The 19,820-nt window shown below is 45.4% G+C and overlaps 1 protein-coding gene and 1 long non-coding RNA gene across 2 annotated transcripts; one reads left to right on the forward strand and one right to left on the reverse strand.

Moving 5' to 3' along the window:
* The first annotated feature begins 796 nt into the window (after nucleotides 1-796).
* Nucleotides 797-13,518, forward strand: LOC135307519 (complex I assembly factor ACAD9, mitochondrial-like). Its single transcript, XM_064431947.1, has 17 exons — nucleotides 797-886; nucleotides 2,222-2,323; nucleotides 2,492-2,598; nucleotides 3,314-3,414; nucleotides 4,075-4,153; nucleotides 5,060-5,234; nucleotides 5,833-5,906; nucleotides 7,128-7,203; nucleotides 7,893-7,963; nucleotides 8,294-8,413; nucleotides 9,039-9,167; nucleotides 9,921-10,000; nucleotides 10,490-10,616; nucleotides 11,320-11,397; nucleotides 11,884-12,012; nucleotides 12,754-12,826; nucleotides 13,275-13,518. The coding sequence occupies exons 2-17, from the start codon at nucleotides 2,302-2,304 to the stop codon at nucleotides 13,373-13,375; spliced, it is 1,542 nt and encodes a 513-aa protein (XP_064288017.1). The 5' UTR covers nucleotides 797-886; nucleotides 2,222-2,301; the 3' UTR covers nucleotides 13,376-13,518.
* Nucleotides 13,519-15,269: 1,751 nt separating this feature from the next.
* On the reverse strand, nucleotides 15,270-19,220 carry LOC135307018 (uncharacterized). The gene is made up of 3 exons (XR_010367772.1): nucleotides 18,811-19,220; nucleotides 16,075-16,240; nucleotides 15,270-15,542 (listed from the first exon to the last, which is right to left on the reverse strand). It is a non-coding gene; the product is annotated as an uncharacterized LOC135307018 (long non-coding RNA).
* Between the last annotated feature and the right edge of the window lie 600 nt (nucleotides 19,221-19,820).

Raw genomic sequence — 19,820 nt, forward strand, 5'->3', positions numbered from 1 at the left:
TCTTTCAACAGAGCTTGTCAGATAAGGTGTTAAAACAGGCAGCACTCAGGCTCCACTGTGTTAAACCCCTCTACAGATGTGTCTCGGGTGTTTCTTCCCTCAAGTTTCAACACAGCAGCTTTCTGAAAACCTCTAACATTTCACAGGTCCTGAATTTTTGATGCTGATATATTGCTCAGAGTACCATGAACAAATTTGTGTGGACAGAGATAAATTCTTCTGTTTAAAAGGGGAAAGGCAGTAAAAATCAGAAGTGTTCTTCTCACGTAGCCTCCCACTCCTTGTGTTCCTTGTTTGTATTTTTTACCAATTCCAACCTGTCAGGCTGTGCTGCTTCCAGTTCATGGCCAGAACACCCTGGGGATGATAAGGAGTGGTGGGGCTCACTCACCTTTGTCCTCGAGGCATTAGCAGGTGAAATGTGCTGGGTGTTCGCAAGGGACAGTGCTCATGGGCTGAGCTTTGGAAACATCAAACTCATTTTTATCAGTCCCTGAATAGGGTTAAAACTCATGGGTGATGAAGAACTTTTGCATCCTCATGGTTCTTAAAAGATCTCTTGATTTCTCCCTCATGTTTCTGTTGTTCAGTTAACACCCTCTGGTCTGGTTTTGATGTGAAATAAAGTTGGGTCCTGTGGAGCCCTATTTCTGTTTCGGGACATTTTCCACAATTCTTAATTTGCACAGTGTTTTAGAGTCTTTGCAAGGCATATCTCCCATGATTTTTATTTTAACTGCATGGTTCGTGTATTGAAAATTATTAAATAATTCTCCTATTCTCCTATTTTAGGAAGAAGTTTTTCCTTACCCAGAAATTAGCAATGAAGAACTGGCAGAAATCAACCAGTTTGTGGGACCTGTTGAAAAGTTCTTCAATGAAGAAGGTATATTATTGTGTTTTTATCCATGCAAGTGATTTAGTGATTACAAAATTATTTCACTATAGCAGTTCCATAAGGTGTTTCAAACATTTAATTTAGTTTATGCATTTATTGCTGCTCACACAGTGATGCTGATTCTGTAGCATGTCCATTTATGGCTTTTTTGGGAAGTATTTGGGTGCTGATCAGAAGAATTAAATCTCCAAAACAGGGGAAAAACCAAGGATGTAAAAGGATTCTGGGATAAAGATAGGATTTGAAATTGGTTTTAGCTCAGCTGAATTGTGCTTCTAACTACTTCATACATTGTGATTTTTTTTTTCCTAGTTCTAGTTCCTAGAACTTTATAGCTGTCCTACTCTGCTAAAACTGACCGTGGCAAAATGCAGCAGAGATACTCAGAAATGCTGGCTCGTTGAGGAGTTATGAAAAATCAAAAGCATTTCTGTTTTTTCAGTATTAGAGTAATAATTCCATTTGGGAAAGGCCTTATTACCATCTGCATTCCAGAGAGCATTGCAGGGTGTCCTTCCATTCGTGCTGCCTTGGATAAGCCAATTCCAGAGCAATTGCAGAATAGTGGTTTGCACAGACAGCAATTTCTGGGGCAGTTAAACAGCACTGTCTCAGCCTTCCCATTGACAGAGGTTTTCCAAACTCTGTAGGAGTTTGGAGAAGCCAGTGATTGTCACACATCACAATTGGCAAGATCCAGGTGATTTTAACTGTAAAATTGTAGTGTTGCTCACTGACAGTAAATAAAGGATTTATTCAAATTACATTTTTTAACTCTTTGCTCTGTGGGGGGGAACATGGTTCATGGAGTAAACAGCCTGATGTTTAGGGAAGGAATAAAAGGGTCAAATTATGGAGTCTGGAGAAAGTATGATTCCTGTTTGTTTTCACTGCCATGGTACAGAACAGCTCTCTTAATCCCCCAAGAATCTAAAATCTCCTAAGAACAAGATTTTCTAATTTCCTCATTTATGTACTTTTTTTTTTCTTGTATTCACGACCTAGACTTAGTTCAGATAGAGAATCCTGAAAATACTTTGCTTATTCCAGTCTTGGAATCTGCTGGCATGCAGAACCAGTAGAAATGTTTGAGAAAATGAAATAAATGCTGTATTTTTCCCATTTGCAAGTCTTTTTCCTGAATATGTGGTGAGGACAAACAGGATGGTCAGGCTGCAGCTAGAAAGAAGAAATTCTTGTGAAGCTGGGAATGAGAAGGGTCATGAGTGACTGTGGCCCTGGTGGGGGAATCCTGTAGCCTCCCAGCTGCTCTGGGCACTGAGAAACACAGTGTCAAATGAGAAAAAAATTCTGTATTTGTAGTGGACTCGAAGAAAATCGATCAAGATGCAAAAATCCCACCCGAAACCTTACAAGGACTGAAGGACCTGGGTCTCTTTGGCATGCAGATTCCAGAGGAATATGGTGAGTAAATGCCACAGAAGAACATCTAGGGGTGCATTTTGTGCCGCTTTTGTACCTCTCCAGTTAAAGCTGCTACATTCCTGTATTTCTGTACTTGAAATGGATTTTTGGGGGAGCGGGGAAGTGGCACAAAAAATGTACTGAAATAAAACCTGGTGCCTGTTCCAGGTGGGCTGGGCCTGTCAAACACCATGTATGCACGTCTGGGAGAAATCAGCTCCCTGGATGGCTCCATTGCAGTGACCCTGGCAGCTCACCAGGCCATTGGGCTGAAGGTAATGCTGCTGCTCTGGGGCCAGGGCTTCTGCACAGATTGCATGGAAAAGGTGAAGTGAAAAATGTGGGGCTTAGGGGGAGCAAATCAGAATTACTGGCAAAGCATAAATCAGGTTGTTGGTGTCTGCAGCAGCCTCTGCCACTGGTTCAGTGTGAGACAGAAAGGCTGCATAGGAAGTACACAAGGAAGTTACTATTAGGATAATTGTTCTTAGGTGAATGAGTCCAAGTTGTTTTTTTTTTTTAAATTGGCTAAACTTGTTTAAAGTACCTAGAATAAATAGAATTGAAGCAGTATCAGGGGGGCTCAGGTGATGAGGAAGGAAAGAATTCAGAAAAGAGGAACTTTGGCTGGCTGGGGCTGCATGTTGGGGGGCCTAGAGGAGATAACTCATCTGAGAGAAAGTGTGTCAGTTTTGAACTTGAATATAGCCATAGGTATTTACCTTTTTAGTGCTGGGTGGATGGCAGAAAGAAGCTTGAAACCACACTCAGTTTGTTATAGCAAGAGAAGATTCCTTGTGGAATTGAGCAGAGAATGCTAATGAAAAAATATTTTAATGACTGACAAATAATACAGTCTTGTTGATTAAACTGTCTCTTGCTATGCCATAAAACTTGCAGATGAAGCTTTCTGAACATGCTGGAGCTTGTCAGCTCCCTCTCTTTTCCCACAGGGTGATGCTGCAAAGTTTCCTGTGCTTGTTTCTGCAGGGGATCCTCATTGCTGGCACCGAGGAGCAGAAGGCCAAGTACCTGCCCCGCCTGGCCTCGGGGGAGCACATTGCTGCCTTCTGCCTCACCGAGCCCGGCAGGTGCTGCTGCCCCACAGCCCCACAGGGGCTCACTGCCTTAGCTGCATTGCTTCATACCTTCAGGCTTCTTTATCTGGGGCCCATGGCTTCAGTATATACATCTGTGGCTTAGTTTTGGTATTTCAAGGAACACTCCAATTACTCTTTCCCCAGCATGCTGCTTTTGGCAGTGTCCATGAAATCCTTGATTCTTGTTCTCATCCCAGGAATTCATTTACTTGAAAGGATGCTTTGTGCTACGTCAGAAATAATGTGCTGTGACTGTTCTGGGATGCTTTCAGTTCTTATTCAAAATATAAAAGCCTGTTTTGAAGGAGCTACCAAAACTAAAAGGAAGAATTTTTGTTGTCACTTAAGTGAGAGGCTCATTGTGTGTTCACATAGCTCAAAGTGTAGCTCCAAAATGTTGCTTTTGTGGCATTCTACACATTCTGGTCAGGTTATAATCCTGATAACATGGTAATGAGAAGAAATGTCCCCTCAGGTAACTTTTAGAACTGTTCAATCTAGTGAGCTTGCTTGTTAGTTAAAAGCTAAAATTTATATACTGCTATTTGAGACCCCCTCCTTTTTACAGAATAGGAAGAGGGGGAATATGCAGTTTTGTTTTTTTAAAGCATGTTTACTTCTTTAAACATTCGTAACTTGTTTGTTTTCTAGTGGGAGTGATGCTGCATCCATCCAGACAAGGGCAACCCTGAGTGAAGATGGGAAACACTTCCTGTTAAATGGCTCCAAGGTACCTACTCACAGACTGGGAACAGGAAAGGGGTTTCTTACAAATGTAGGAAGTGTTCTTGTCTTTTGCATCAGTCTGGAACTGGGAGGTTTCCAAGCTAGAGGAGAATGACCCTGTCAAAAAGATTAGGCACAAAGGGAATAGAAAATTATTGTTAGAGAATTACTGCATTAAACTCCTGGTAAGGAAAATGGAAAACTACCCTGGGTTCTTTCTCTGTTGGCCATTTGTGTGTTCAGCTTCAGGGCGGGTTGGTTTCTTAGTAAATCAGCCCCTTCCATGACAGCTTAGGTAAAAGGAAACCTGAACCTGTATTTGACATCTCTTCATTCTGCAGGCTAGATTTTAAAATAAAACTTGATATTTAATTAGAAATAGGTCTGCTTGGAACCTTTCTGTTAAAAGAAACCGTGACAAAAGCCAGTCTTGAAGAAATCAGAGATGTCCTGGTTTCAGCAGTATTAGATGCGTTGCAGACTTGGTCTGTAGTTGTTGATCCATTTGTGGTGTGAAGAGACCCACCCTGGGGGAGAGGCTGATCAGAGAATTTCTCATCAGAGTTAATTTTTGGCCACAGGGTTTGTCCAGTCTGCATTGCCCCTGTATCTCTCAGGTGCCAGCAGCAGCAGGATGGACCAGCTTTTGTGGAAATGCACTGTGGATTTTAATTTAATGCATATTGATACTACATTCTGGTTTTAAAGTTGCTCTAAACTGAGCACATGTGGTCAGCTCTCCTCAGAAATGTGCTCACCCTGGGAGCAGACCCTCATTAGAACTGAAGGGAAGGAACAGCAATTTTTCAGCACTCTGTTCTTTTCCCAGCCTGTTACAAAACCCTGGAGGGCTGTGCCCACAAAATCAGCACATTTACCTTTCTTACACATCTTCCCTCTCTCAAAACAGGTCTGGATCTCCAATGGTGGCCTGGCCAGTATTTTCACAGTGTTTGCCAGGACAGAGATTGTGGACAAGGACGGGCAGGTGAAGGATAAAATCACTGCTTTCATCGTGGAGCGGGACTTCGGGGGCGTCACCCATGGGAAACCCGAGGATAAACTGGGCATTCGAGGCTCCAACAGTAAGAGCCACCTAAAACTGTTAGCAGAACTTGTTTTCATAGTTTAAGGTTTTATTTTGGTTGGATCATCTGAATTCAGGGGCAAATCAATACGTATTCCATGTTACAGTATAAGTTTCATGTTTCTTTAGCTGGCTTTTCCCAGGAGCCCTTCCTGACGCAGGGTCTGAAATAAGAAATCCAATTTGTGGAGTTCATTCACTGTGCAGTGAAAGAAATCATTCAGGAGACTCAGTGGCCAATAGGTTTAATCTAGAAGTCCACGTTCTTCAGCTCTTCTAAGCTTTGTAATGATTGCATCTTTTCACCATCTTGGTGACTGTTCAGTCAGTTCCTTAGAACTAGAAATAAAGACCAAACTGTAGTTCTCTGTTTACACAGTGTATATTCATAATATTTTAAATATTTTACATCAATAACTGATGTCAACTACAGCCTTTTCCCAAATTCTCACTTCTTTGGCGAAGCATGTATAATTCTGTCATAAACAATGCATTAGGAAGACTTCATTTCCTGCTACAAATAGTGACTTAAGTTCCTGAATGTCTTTTAAGTATTTCTGTGTCATATTTGATCAAGTGTTAATTCTGTGTTTCAGCCTGTGAAGTACATTTTGAAAACACCAAAGTGCCTATAGAGAATGTAATTGGAGAAGTTGGAGGGGGATTTAAGGTAAGCAGTGGAGAATAACTACTGGTGATTTATAGAAGTCTGAAGGAGGCTGTTTCCCCCCGTGCTGAAGTTTCCTTGTGGGTGGTGTGAGCACTGCCACACTCTAGGGTACAGGAAGAGAGATTCCCCCATTGATCTGTAAATTGGTGTCACTGGACAGTGCACAGTGTGCCATCATCTCAGATTTCTATGTTTCTTCTCTTCTTGTTGGGCTTTTGGTTGTTTGTTGTGGTGTCCCCTCAGAAGAGGGAGTGACTTCAGCTGCCCTTCTGCCCTGAATGGAGGACATGTCCTCTGCTGGTTCCAGAGCAGAATGTGGGAAGGGAGACACCCTGGCACAGGCTGTGTGGATGTCACAGGGAGTGCTGGAGGCATGCCCAGCTCCAAGGTGCCCTGGCTGTCAGGTGCTTCTCCAGGGCTGCCCTGTTGCACAGGGAAATGCTGGCAGGACCCCAGGAGAGAAAACCACAGGTGGCCTTGCTGTGTAACCTTTCTCTGAGAGTGTGACCTGGGGAGTTGCTAACCTGCTCTTACTCCTTCTCCATTTCTTACTCCTGCTGTAGCAGGCAAGTCCAGGCCTAAGTGCTAAAAGAAATTATTTTCCTTAATGTAGTAGAGATTAAAAGAAGATTGTTATGGTGCCTTCCCGACAAGTTAAAATGTAGGACAGTGACTTCTTTCCTAACAGGCTTTGACATGAGTCACCCATGTTGAGAAACAACACTACAGACACCAGACTCCAAAATCTATTTTTTTTACGTTATTGGTCTGTATTTCATTTCTATACCTCCTTTCTTATCCCTTCTGTGATGTGTTGCTGAAAGCCACCTGAGGCAGAGAGCAGCCATCACAGGTCAGCTGCAAGGAGAAATACTGTGGTTTTCTTCATCTGATAAACTGGAGCCGTGCTGTCCAGCTGGAATGTTGTTTACCAGCTGCAGATAAATGCATTTTTATCTACATTTTACCTTCATCTAATTAGAGATTATTTCCAAGTCACCGGATCATCTACTTCAGATACAAAATTGGATGTAATGGGTGGCAGGAAAAGCCCAGTTTTGAAGCATTTTCCTTGGGATGCTGAGAGCTGTGGTGGCTGATGTGAGGGCACTCTCCAGGACTGGCAGTGTGTCCCAGTGAGGAGTGAAATCCAGGGAACACAGAAGCAGGAACCAGTGACCTAAGGAGAATGTGGCCTAAACCCCATCTGTTTCTTCACAGGTTGCCATGAATATCCTCAACAGTGGAAGATTTAGCATGGGCAGTGCATCTGCTGGAATGATTAAGAAGTTGATAGGTGGGTGAATTGGGAGCTCTGCATGGCTGGGTGCCAGCAGAAACTGCTCTGCCTGAGGCAGATCATGCAAGACATTCAGAGTGGGAGCAGGAGTCTTGACCTTGTCATAACAGGCTTTGATATCTTTAAAACACGAAAATATGGTTTTGAAAAATTAAATTAAAAGCCTGCTTGCAGAGGTTTTGAAATAAAGGTCTTTTTCCTTTTGTACAGTGTAGATTCAGTTCATAGAGTGGGAGGTTATTGCCTCTGTTGGACTTCCCTGAGGTAAAATGTTATTCCCAACAAAAAAACCTCTGTACTATTGATTTTAGAAGGTGTAATCTCCCCTGGAACCTCCCACCTGAATAACTGGCTCAAAGCTGCACACAGTAACTAGGGCTAAAACTGCTTTCTGCCAATTATTAGCCAAAACAGTAACAGAAGTCTCTCTAACCAATTAGCACCAAACCTGATCACTTCTCTTAAGAGTACAGGTTCATACCTCTGGTTCAAAAGCCTTTGACAGGCTGGTCCCACACTTGGTCAACACCATCAGTGTGAGGGTGATTTTCACAAAGTGCTGCTTCTGGAACAGCCAGGGGGCTCCTGGGCACAGACTGGAATGTCACCGCCCAGGGAAGGACACCAGCTGCTGGAATGGTCTGTCACAGCCCTTCTGAGAATGACTTGTTTTTCTTTCTTTGAAGAACTGACATCAGAGTATGCTTGCACCAGGAAACAATTCAATAAGAAACTCAGCCAGTTTGGATTAATTCAGGTAACAAAACATGAAACACCTAAATCTCTGTGCGAAGTGCCAGGACATAGATTGCATTGGGTGTATTTTGGCTGTACTGGTTTAAAGGATTTGCTAGAAATTTGTGTGAACCTGGTGCTGACTTCTGTACACTGATCTTTTAAATGTCCAGAATGATAAATGTATAAAAGTATTTTTTATTTATTGTTGTTTCAAAGTGGTACTTTTTATTGATTGCTTAATTTGATGATGTAAAACATATAAGAACTGCAGGTCTTTTTAAGTTTGAGGGTTGATTGTGGACTTTTGCATCTGAATTTCTGTACGATTCCTCCTGTTGCTGTGTGGCAGGAGAAGTTTTGTTTGATGGCTGTGAAAGCCTACGTGATGGAGAGCATGGCTTACCTGACTGCAGGGATGATGGACAGGCCAGGCTTCCCTGACTGCTCCGTCGAGGCTGCCATGGTCAAGGTAACCAGGGCTGGGAAAAGGCTCAGTGTTCAGCCTGCAGAGGGCTGAGAACTCAGGGCTGCATTTAGAGGAGAGAAGCACTGCAGCCAGGTGGAATGACAGATACTGTTCTGTCTGTACCCCACAAGCTCAGACTCGTGCAAAATAAAACCAGCAGGGAACAGGTTGAGAATGTCACAGCCGCTGAGCTGGCGTCTGAGGAGGCCTCACATGAGCACTGGGACACTCAGTCACACTCCAGCTGCCATCCTGGCCAAGCTGCTGCTGTGCCAGCTTTCCCAGGGAGCTGATGGCACAACAAACCCTGTGGAATATCCAGGCTGTGGCTGTCAGGGTGTCCCTCATGGTCACTGCAGAAAACTCCTGCTCTGGGCTCCAGCCAAGCAGCTGCAGCTGCTCTCCCTGTGTGGGGCTGCCCCTGTCCCTGGAATGTGGAGAGTGCCCTGTGCATTGCATCACTAAATTTGACAAACCCCTGAGCCACAGGGATACTGCTCCAGGACCGGTGTAACACACAGAAAACGCTGCAGCAGTGTCCTGTGGATACAACCCCAGAGCAGGGCATCCTGTGTTTATTGCTGATTTATTATCTACTCTCTGCTGATCAAACCCTGTTCCATGGCAGGTGTTCAGCTCTGAAGGTGCCTGGGCATGTGTGAGTGAGGCTCTGCAGATCCTTGGAGGCCTTGGCTACATGAAGGATTATCCTTATGAACGCTACCTCAGAGACACCAGGATCCTGCTCATCTTTGAGGCAAGTACCAGGATCCCCTTTTTCTGCAAACTGCAGTTCACACCTCCTATAAAGGGGAGTAGAAACCTGAAGGTTTGATTGACCAGGATCTTGTTCCTTCAGCTGCAAAGTCTCTAACAGTAAAACTGCAGGACTAACCTTGTTTTCTTTGGAATATCAATAGTAGTTCCCTATAATAAAATAAGCTATGATGGCTTTTACAGACTGACCACAGTGTGAGTTACAGCAGTAACCTTTCCTCTTGTGTGCTTCTCACAAGAGAAGCAGAGAAACTCATAAAAGATCAACTTAGACATTTAATTAACTTATTGATGGCTATTTAAATTAAAAGAAAGGTTGGTTCTGAAGCTTGTTCTCTTTCCAAGCTGGATTGTCAGTGACCCATCATGTGCACATCAGAGTCACTGTCAGACTTGATTTTAACTCAGCTCATTTTGAGCAGTTCTACAACTGTTCAAATGTTCCTTCACTGGAACAGTGCAGAGCATTTTTAATCAAAATGCATTTTGTCTGTTTTCTTTTACATTGGGGTATATTTGTGTGTTTAATGATGAGGGGCTCAACTTCTGCAATGCCCCATGAAATCAGAATTAAAACTGAGATAAAGCAAAAGGCGGCAGTTTATGTGTGGGGAGAGTCATCATGTGATACTGGAGCAGTGGGAAGAGCACAGGGGCACAACAGACCTGCTTGGAAAACACTATTGTAAACTCTGGTTACCCACCTTCTCACTTTCTCTTCTGCTTTTTCCAGGGCACCAATGAAATCCTGAGAATGTACATTGCACTGACAGGGATGCAGCATGCAGGGAAGATCTTAACTGACAAAATTAAGTATGTTCTTATTTATTCTTAATAGTTTTAAATAAACTAAACAGAATCAGATAACTTTATAGATAAGAGGACAAACTGCAGGGAATACCTGCAGTATTTCTATTTATTGTCTGTAAAAGTTCACTGTTACAGGGACTCTGTGTTTTTAATGGGATGGTTCATAGATTTAGGAATTGTAGCATTTAATGCATTTTATCTTGGACTTTTACACAAGCTGTAATTATTTCTTTCAAGACCAGTAATTAATATTTTGTATCTGAATGAAGTTGTATTGACACAACAGCTGCATTGTGCATATTGAGTACTGGTCTCTGGAATTCCTTGTGGGTGTCTTGGAGAGCAGCTGATGACTCTTAAGGCTCCACAGTTGTTCTCCAGACTTCACAGCAGTGGATCAGGACTTGGTGCTAAAGTATTTGGAATTCCAACTGGTTGTGTCTGAACCTCTTGGAATTTTTTTTAACAGCCATTCTTTCCCCAACATTTCAGAGCAATCAAGAAAGGAAACGTGGGAGTGGCGCTGGGGGAGTTCCTGACCAGGTTACAGGACACCCTGGGCAGGAAGGTGGATCTGGGGCTTGTAGGTGACAGTGGGGTGGTGCATCCCAGCCTCCAGGTAAGGGCCTCTCTGCTGAGCTCTTGTGTTTGTTCCCTTTGCTGCTTGCCACAATTTCATCTCCTGTTTTTGCAAACCAAAATGTATACCTAGGGGCAGTGAGATTTTCCAGGGTAAGCAGATATTGGCACCATGACAGGGTAAGAAGTTACAGTTATTGTCCAGGTATCAAGGGAGGATGAAGGCTGCTCTAAGCCTGTGTTTATACCAAATCCAGTTTTAGATCCATTTGGATAATTTGTATAAATTGAGCCTTCACCATATGAAAGCGTTTTTAATAGCTGCCCTTTGTTATAAGGTTAGTTACAAAACAGGAGTTTTTCCTGTTTAATTGGAACAGAGTTTCAGGTCAGAATGACTGTGAATTACACATACACATACTTGCTTAATCACTTAGGAAAAGGTTTTTATGACCAAAAATGAATGTTCTGTTAATAGGAAAAAGATAAGGTATATTTTTCATGGGGCGTTCTGTTAGTTACTTTTGTTATCATAAGCCTATACTAAAAGTTACTGAGAGTAAACTCCAGAAAATTGTAATGGATCTTTGAGAGAAAGAAATGTGCCTGTCTGGCTTTTAGCAGCAAGGTGGATGAATGTTAAAAAAGAGAAAATCCAGTATCCTCTTTAAATGGGGTGGGGGTATGTTGCTTTTCTGTTATAAGACTACTCAAATTGTTCTATTTTGTGTTTTGTTTTATAGGAGAATGCCAAGAAACTTGAAGAAAACGTTTATTATTTTGGAACTACAGTCAGGGGCCTGCTAAGTAGGTTTGGCAAGGTAACTATTTATTTTGTCTGTTGTCTTTGTTACTGAATAGTTTATCCTCAGGGCCCCACTGGAACCTGCAGGGGACTGAGTGTGGCAGGACCAGCACTTCCTTCACATGACACCTTCTCACTGGGTGTGAGAAAACACACTGACATTAGGTACTCAGTGTAATGGGCAAGTTACATTGTTAGAACCAAAACCAAAGTACCAGCACCCTCAGTGAATTGGTTGTTTTCTTCTTGTGTAAGCACAAATCCTGCTGCTACAGGCATTTAACAAAGTGGTTTAAGGCACACATCAATATTACAATTTTACAAGTAGAATTTAAAAGGTGCAGCTTAGTAAACCCAAAACTAACAATGATAATTTCTGACCTAGGCTAGAACCGGTTTATGCGAAATAAAGCTGGACCTAAACATGAAGTATGGACAGTGATATTTGGTTAAAGTTTTAAATTGGCAAACCACAAGCAGATAATGATTTTCTCTCTCCCAGACAATAGTGGATGAGCAGCTGGTGCTGAAGAGAGTGGCAGATGTGGTGATTAATTTGTATGCAATGACTGCAGCCATCTCCCGGGCCAGCCGCTCCATCAGCATCGGGCTCAGGAACCATGACCACGAGGTGAGTGTCCCTCAGCACCAACCATTCCCACTCAGGCTGTGCTCCTGGCAGCAGGCAGGCTGCATCTCTGGGGAATTACAGCAAACTCTCCCATAAAAGTGCAGCAGAACGTGGCTAAACCTGCCAGAGTGCAGGAGCCTCTCAGGGGCTCTGCTTGTTGAGCTGCACACTTTCAACATGTTTAAAATACTTCTTTAACACATACACAGACATTTAGAACCTCACCACAACTCTGCACGTTCTCTCAAATCTGTTAACACCATGCAGTTCTTCCCAAGCTCTTTCCATATAATCATTAATAAAAACACATAAGCACAACAGTATTTGGGCAGCACAGCTCAGGTCAGGACAGGACAGTGCTTATTTAGTAGCTCATGTAAAGTTTCATGGTAACAGTGGTGTTGCAGCACAAGAAAAATTTGCTCCAGATCAGAGTGAAAACAAATCCAACGTGATGAAGGTTTGGCTTTGGCCTTGAGACTTTGCTCTTTGTGTGAGCCCTGCTCTGGATTGATTCCCAATCAGTCTTGGAGTAGCTTTTGGGCGAAGGCTCATCCCAGCCCTGAGCCTTGGCAGTTCTCTGGCCTCAAAGGGACAGCTGAGGCTGCACTGCACATGACTGGGGTTCAGGGCACCATCATCAAAGAGCTTTGAGATGTTTCAATTACTGTATTCTTACTACATGGTTTTTGTTATGAAATTCATTCACTATTTTTAAACTCAGTTTTACTCCTTTTCCAGGTGCTTCTTACAAATATCTTCTGCACAGAAGCCTATTTCAAGAATAATTATGCCATGGCTCAATTAGAAAAATGTAAGTACTATAAAATAGTTCTTACGCTCTTCTGTCTTTCAGACTGTAATCAAAAAAAGGTGAGTTTGATGTGACCAACAGAAGAGTTTGGCTCCGCTTTTAATTGAAACAAGCAGCAGAGCTGGAACCTGTTGAAAAGAGTCTTCACTTCATAGCTAAAGCCAACTGCAAGAGTTCCTTATTGAGGAATATAATATCTACATTTCATGTATATACTTCTGACAAGTAGCTGATAGAAATGAGGGATTTGGACTCTTTGGGAAGTACTGACCAGCTGGGCATTGGGTCTCTGAAGCTCAGTCTGTAATAACCAATCTTTTTCAATAGAGAATGTTCAGTTTCTTCCTGGCCCTCACACTCTTGCATTTGTGTTCAAAAACACTTCTTGAAAGAAATTTACAACAGCTCTTTGTGGTCCCTTAGTTGACTTTTCTCTCTTTCTCCACAGATGCTGATGAAAACCTGGATGATTCCATTAAAAAAGCTGCAAAGCAGATCCTGGAGAAGAGGGCATACATCTGCTCTCACCCTCTGGACAGGACCTTCTGATTCCTCCCTGAGAGCAGGCACTCATGAATGTCAGTCAGGGAGGAATTTGCTGCAGTTCCAGTATTTGGCATCTTAAAAGCATCTGTTATTTAATGTCTTTACTAAATGTAACTGTGTAAAATAAAACTTCTTTCTAACCAAAATTTCATAGGAAAAGGATAAATACAGAGATTTCATTTAAAGCTGAAGTTATTTTATTACAGACATACATACATATATATATATATATATATATATATATATATATATATGTCTGTTTCCCCTGTAACTGGATAAAGACAGGTGAGGTTTAGATGGGGAGATGTTTCTTCCTAGGAAGGGACTGTGGGGTTTCTCAGTATTTTTGTACTTCAATCAGCTGCTCATTCACTGAGCAAGCCTGAAAGACTTGGGTATACCTGTGTTTGAGGATTCCAGGATGAGGGAAGAGATGAGAATCTTGACTCCATGTTTCAGAAGGCTGATATATGAGGATATTATATTAAATTAAAGTACTACACTACAACTATACTAAATAGGGAGAAAGAATTCATCAAAAAGCTGGAAGGGAAAGCAAAGGAATGAATAACAAATCTTGTGACTGTTCACAGCTTTAACACAGGTGGCTGTCATTGCTCATCAAGTAAAAACAATTTCACATGCTGGGTAACAATTCTCCAAATCACATTCCAAAGCAACAAAACGTGGAGAAGCTGAAGCTTCCCAGCTTCACAGGAGAAAAGACCCTGGAAAAAGGATTTTTCATAAAATATGTCTGTGACACTCGTAGAATGAGAACAGTTCTGTTTGGGAGCCCAAACATTGGTGCTAAACAGGTTTATTCTCGGTTTTTGGGGGCAAGAGGAAAGAACTGAAGCCAGTTACTGTAAAATGCCTGCACAAGCAACAGTGCAAATAACAGCCAAAGGAAGGATGAAGCCAGTCCCACAACCACAGCCCAAGCGGCCAGAGATCCTCCTTCAACCCTGGCTGCATTGAAACCCCACTGACTGCCAAGAAGAAAAGCGCCCTACTGAGAGCAAGCAAACTTAACCGTCTGCCAGGACACAAATTTAGAGGGAAAAAAATTTAAAATCCCTACATCACCAGACACAGTTCCCAGTGAGAAGGGTTGGAACTCTCTGCCCCCCAGCACTTGCCCAGCAGGCAGGTTCACAAAGGTGCTGGGAGCTAAGCTGTGCCCTGCGAGGGAACAGAGCCAGCCTCCCTTCAGTGGCAGAAGGCACGGCCTCAGCTGTAGCCCCGGGTGCCTGCGGTGGCCCAGGGCACGGCCATGGCTGTCAATGTGTTGGGCTGCAGCACAGGGCAGGCCGGAGCTCAGCAGCCTCAGCAGAGCCCAGGGCCGCGGCCCTTCCCTGCCGGGGCCCGAGCCTGGCCCGGCCCGGCCTGAGCAGCCCGGACTGGCCCAGGGGATGGGCTGCGCCCGCCCGCTGTGCCCACAGGCTGGGCCCAAGCCTTTGCAAGAGGCTTTCTCCCAGCTTGGCAAAACCTCGGCCAAGTGACCCTGTGCTGTGCTGAGAAGAGTAAAAAACCCCTCAAATTTAACCCTGCTGCCCACCGCATGAGGGATCCCTGCACACCTTAGGAGAGGCCATCAATACTCCTTTGTGCCTCATGAGGGATCTCTGCACCCCTCAGCAGGGACCCCAAAATATCCCTTTGTGCCTCTTCAGGTCCAGGCCCAGATGATGCCACAGAAGGAAATGTGCCCTCAGCCCAGGGACGCTCAGCATGGGCTCCCCCTTCCCCTCGGGGCCCCGCCGCTGGGCACAGCAGCCCCTGCCTGGCTCCTGCCTGCCCACACCGTGGCCATCCACGGCTGCTCCTGGGCATGGAGCTCAGCCACTGCTGGTGCCGGGTGGGCTTTGCTGGTGCTACCACATGGACATAGCTGTGAAAACTCTATTTCTTTATTTCAACATAAAATGTGGGCCAAGCTTTGCCCTGGCAGACAAGGGCTGCCCACCTTCAGTCCTGGCCGGGGAACAGGACCAGGGGGCTGAGGGGCAGAGGGTCTTGTTGTGGAGGGGTGGGTTTTGGGACGGCCTCATGACGGTGATGCAGCCATGGCGGGGCAGATAGGGGCAGAAGGGAAGAGCTGGGATAAACTGCCAGGATTTCATTGCCTCTGTTTTTAGGTTCGTCGTCTGAAGATGCACAGGAGCACCTGTTAAGAGAGGAGGTGGCTGAGGCCCCAGCTGCCAGTGGCACACAGGGACCCTCGTGCACAGCAGGGCCCAGAGCTGGCAAGGCTCCCCAGCACGGCTGGAGCTGCTGGCACAGCTGGGCCCAGCTGGACAGCTGCCCCTCAAGGCCCCGGCCAGCAGGGCACGGCTCTGGGCAGGGTCCCTGGCCAGGAGCAGGCCCCAGAGCGCCTCTGCCTTTCAAGGGCAACCTCGGCCCTGCTCTTTCTCCTCCCCACCTTGCTCTGCCTCTGCCCTGTGCCCCTGGGGCTGCTCTTGGCCAGGCAGCCTCAGTGGGATCCAGCTCTGGCTGCAGCCCCAGTGGGGCCCCCAGGACAAGGCCCAGCAATTAAGAGGCCAATGGAAGCACTGGGCAGCAGCAGAACCCTCAGCAGAGTTATTAGGAGAAAACCATGGACTGGCCACAGCTCCACTGCAGGCTCTCTGGGAATGTTCCCTGACTATGAGCAGCCTTTAAAGAAGAGAGTTTGAGGCAGAGAGTTGTAAAACACTCACCGTTTTATCTTCCAGCAATACCAGATTCCAGCACAGAACATCATCAGGCACAGTGCCACACCAGCCACAATGGCCATCAAGTTCATCAAACAAGCTGTTCCCCAGCAGAAAGCTCTTCTCATGCTTTTCCAGATGATGTCAGAATGTGTTGAGGTGCCGGCTGCATCTGTGGGAGCAATGGGGAGCGTGAGCCCGTGCTGTGCTGCACTGCTGAGCTGGCAGCACGGTGGATACGGGCACGACGTTCTTTGTTTCCCCCAGAGCTGGGGCCTGCAGGCACCTTGCCGGCCCTTGGCACAGGCTGTGCCAGCCAACAAAGCCCAGCAGGCCGGGAGGAGAGCCCGGGGGCAGCGCAGCTGCTTGGGCAGTGGCTGCTGCCAGGGACACGGGCCAAAGCCATCCCTGAGCAGCCACTGCCAGCCCTGGCCCTCCCTGCCCCGTGACAGCTCCCCCAGCCCCAGGGGACAGACTGTCAAAAAGTCCACAGCCAGCAAAGAGATTGTCCCAGGAATTGTGTGCTGCTTTTCCTCTCTGCAGCTGGTCCCAGAAACATCCCTCAGACTGCTGTAAATGCCCACACATGGTCTGATCAGCCCCTATGCTTCTCCACTCTGCTCTCAGAAATTCTGCAACAAATCCACCAATAAATTCCAGGTTACATCTGTGAATTGCATGCTACAGTTTCCTTCCTTTTTTCCCAATACCCAAAAGTTTCTATAGATAATAATGCCCTTGAGGATCTCTGATTATTTTCTTTTTTTTTTTCTTTTATGAGACATTTGAAACAGCTTTATTTGTTTTAGTTTTGGCAGGTCGGGCTTTTTCCTTAGTGTGATGGTTTACTTATTATCTACATTTAAACTTGTTTTTATTTATGGTCATTTGCTCCCTAAGCAATTATTTTGACAATCTGTCATTCACTTCTTAGTTAATGTTCCATAGATTAACAACTTGGACTCTCTTTTTATAGGAATATAAAGACCTCAAAAAGCTGTATTTTTGATTTTGAGGACATTCTCTCTCCCCACTCCCAGCTTATTAAATGATCATTTTTGAAACATCTCTGAGGACATGTGGAGTTATTTGAGAAATGCTTGGCTTAACCTGGGTATTGGATTATTATTTTCAGTGCTATAAACCTACATTGCTTCCAGGTTCACACCACGGTCCTGATTTGTGGCTCACTGCATGGATGACTGTCTGAATTAAAACAATGTTTGTGAGGCAGCTGAAGAGCTTAGACCTCAGAGATTAAAATTCCTGGGAGGGGGAGGAGGAAGAAAGGATAAAATCCTGATTCAAAGGGTTTTTTCTCACTTCTAGTATGCCAGAAGTATGGTAGACTACACCTGTCTTCAGATGTCATTTACTTACAGAACAACTCTCTACAGTGTCAGACTCCAGGAGAAATGTCTCAACACTTTGCCTCCCAATGCATCAGCTTTAATTCTAGTGAGAGGTAGCCTTAATTACAGTCTGATTTGAGCAAATCAACAAAGCAGTCTTGCCATTGTGAGAGTGGCAAGAGGAATTTGCTTGTGAACAGATGAATATGTCCCACTCAGTAATGAACAAAATTTGCCCTGACTTGGAAGAAAATAGACAAGGAGCAACGCAGTATTTGGGGTTTATCCAGGGATAAATGTGGCAAGAAGCTGTAACAACTTAACCTGTTTTACAGAACACAAGTACTGATATGGCAAGTAATGCACCCACATGAAGGGATCTTCAGGACATTCCTTTATTTCTCTAACCAGGAATGGGCAGCAAAATGCTGGCATTTATCTGAACTGGAAGCCATGTTCCTCTCCTGTTTCTCCTTGAGCACACTGTGTGTTATTTGCAGACTTCACTGTCCAGCCCATCAATCCTCTTGTGGTCAATTGCTAAATGGCACAAGTACCAAAATACAGGTGCCAGCATAATCAGCCCAGCACTAATGCAGCACTGCTTTGATGGTGCACAGGAGCACAGAATGGCTTGGCTTGGAAGGGACATTTAAAGGCCATCTTGTCCCAATGGCCTGCAGTGAGCAGGGACACCTTGAACTAGGTCAGGTTGCTCAGAGCAGGAGCTTGAATGTCTGCAGGGATGGATGTCCACCTCTCTGGGCAACCTCTGCCAAGGTTTCATCAGCAATAGTGTAAAATATGTGTTTCTTTCATCTAGTCTGAATTGACCATTTTTTAGATTAAAACCATTCCCCCTCGGTCTGGTCATGAAAGGCTCTACTAAAAATTCTGTCCCCATCTCTTCACAAGCCCCCATAAGGCCCTGAAAGGCAGCAATCAGGTGTCCCTGGAGTCTTCTCTCTTCCAGGCTGAACACTGCCAGCTCTCCCAGCCTGTCTCCAAAGCAGAAGGGCTCCAGCCCTCAGAGCATTTAGTCCCTCCTCTGGACTAGATCCAACAGGACCGTGTCCTTCCTGTCTTGGGGACCCAGAGCAGGATGCAGTACTCTGTCGTGGGAGAGACCGAGACACTACAAAGCAACACAGTCCATTTCCAGAAGGCCTCAAACCCTGTTTTTATTCTAGCCTGCATGCTTTTTCTGCATTCTTACAAAGCTGTTATGTTTACACTTTATTCATTGGTCACAAGAGACAAGCAAAATGCTCATTGGAATAGGGAGTTGCAGGTTTCTCTTATTTATCCTTCTTTCTTTCTTGGTTTCTATGATCAATGACATAGAAAATTACTAGAAAATTATTTTAGTTGTAAACATGGATCCTCCTACCTAACTTCTCGATTGTTCACAGAGGTCACTGTAAAACATCTTCCACAGTACTCCAGGTGGGGTCCCACCAGAGCAGAGGGGGGGAGTCACCTCCTTCAACCTGCTGGGCACTCTCCTTTGGATGCACATGGCTGGCTCATGTCCAACCTCTCATCTAGCAGTACCCCCAAGTCCTTCTCGGCAGAGCTGCTCTCCATCCCTTCATGTCCCAACCTGTGAGATCAGCTGAGCTGGGACTGTGTCACAGCCCTTAGGCAGAGCAGCTGAGCAGGATGAGCTCCCTTCCAAAGAAAGCAGAACCCACTCCACACAACTCCACCCTGGCCATGAGGTCACAAGCAGGCTCTGAGATCACAGAGGTCCCAGAGCCCCGCGGTTGCACAGCAGCACAAGGAGCCAGCAGTCAGTCCCTGAGCACAACTGTTGCGGCGGCAGCAGCGGCGGTGGCAGCAGCGGTGCTGACATTGGGACAGCGGAGTCAGGACAGCGGTGGCAGCAAGAGCTGCGGGACTGGCAGAGGGCAAGGCAGCATGGCCCTTGCTCTGCGCCTCCTACTCCTGCTCCTCCTGGCCGTGGCCTTGCCTGCCAGGGCTGCACAGGCGGCTCCACTCCAAGCGCGGCGAGCAGGTGAGCCGGCTGCCTGGCTGCCCTTTCCCGCAACAGCGCTCCCTGCTCCCTGGGAAGCGCTGGGGATGGTTTTGCCCAGGGCTTTAAAGAGGATTTCCTCTGTGGCAGGGACAGAGCTGCCATGGGCCTGGGGCTGCTCCAGCCACCACCCCAGGGGTGTTGCACAGGGCCTGCAAAGAGGGTGGAGAGTGACCAGAGCCAGTCCAGAGCTCCCCAGGCCCCTGTGCAGCTTTGGCCTTGTCCACTGACATCTGGCAGCCAAGGCCTTACCCGACCCCCTTGCAGTGCCCAGTTCTCTAAGGGAGAGGGGAATCCCAGCACACCATGGAAATTTTCTGATCTTTGCTCCCTTCTAGATTGGGATCGTGATATGGCTTATATGG

The sequence above is a fragment of the Passer domesticus genome, chromosome 9, assembly GCF_036417665.1.
Source record: "Passer domesticus isolate bPasDom1 chromosome 9, bPasDom1.hap1, whole genome shotgun sequence".
In the NCBI taxonomy this organism is placed as follows: Eukaryota; Metazoa; Chordata; class Aves; order Passeriformes; family Passeridae; genus Passer; species Passer domesticus.

Excerpts from the sequence above, each read along its gene's own strand:
- LOC135307519 (XM_064431947.1), top strand. The coding sequence starts at position 2,302 with ATGCAGATTCCAGAGGAATATG. Across the intron at positions 8,414-9,038 it reads TCGAGGCTGCCATGGTCAAG|GTGTTCAGCTCTGAAGGTGC; the intron begins GTAACCAGGGCT and ends GTTCCATGGCAG. Across the intron at positions 9,168-9,920 it reads GGATCCTGCTCATCTTTGAG|GGCACCAATGAAATCCTGAG; the intron begins GCAAGTACCAGG and ends TGCTTTTTCCAG.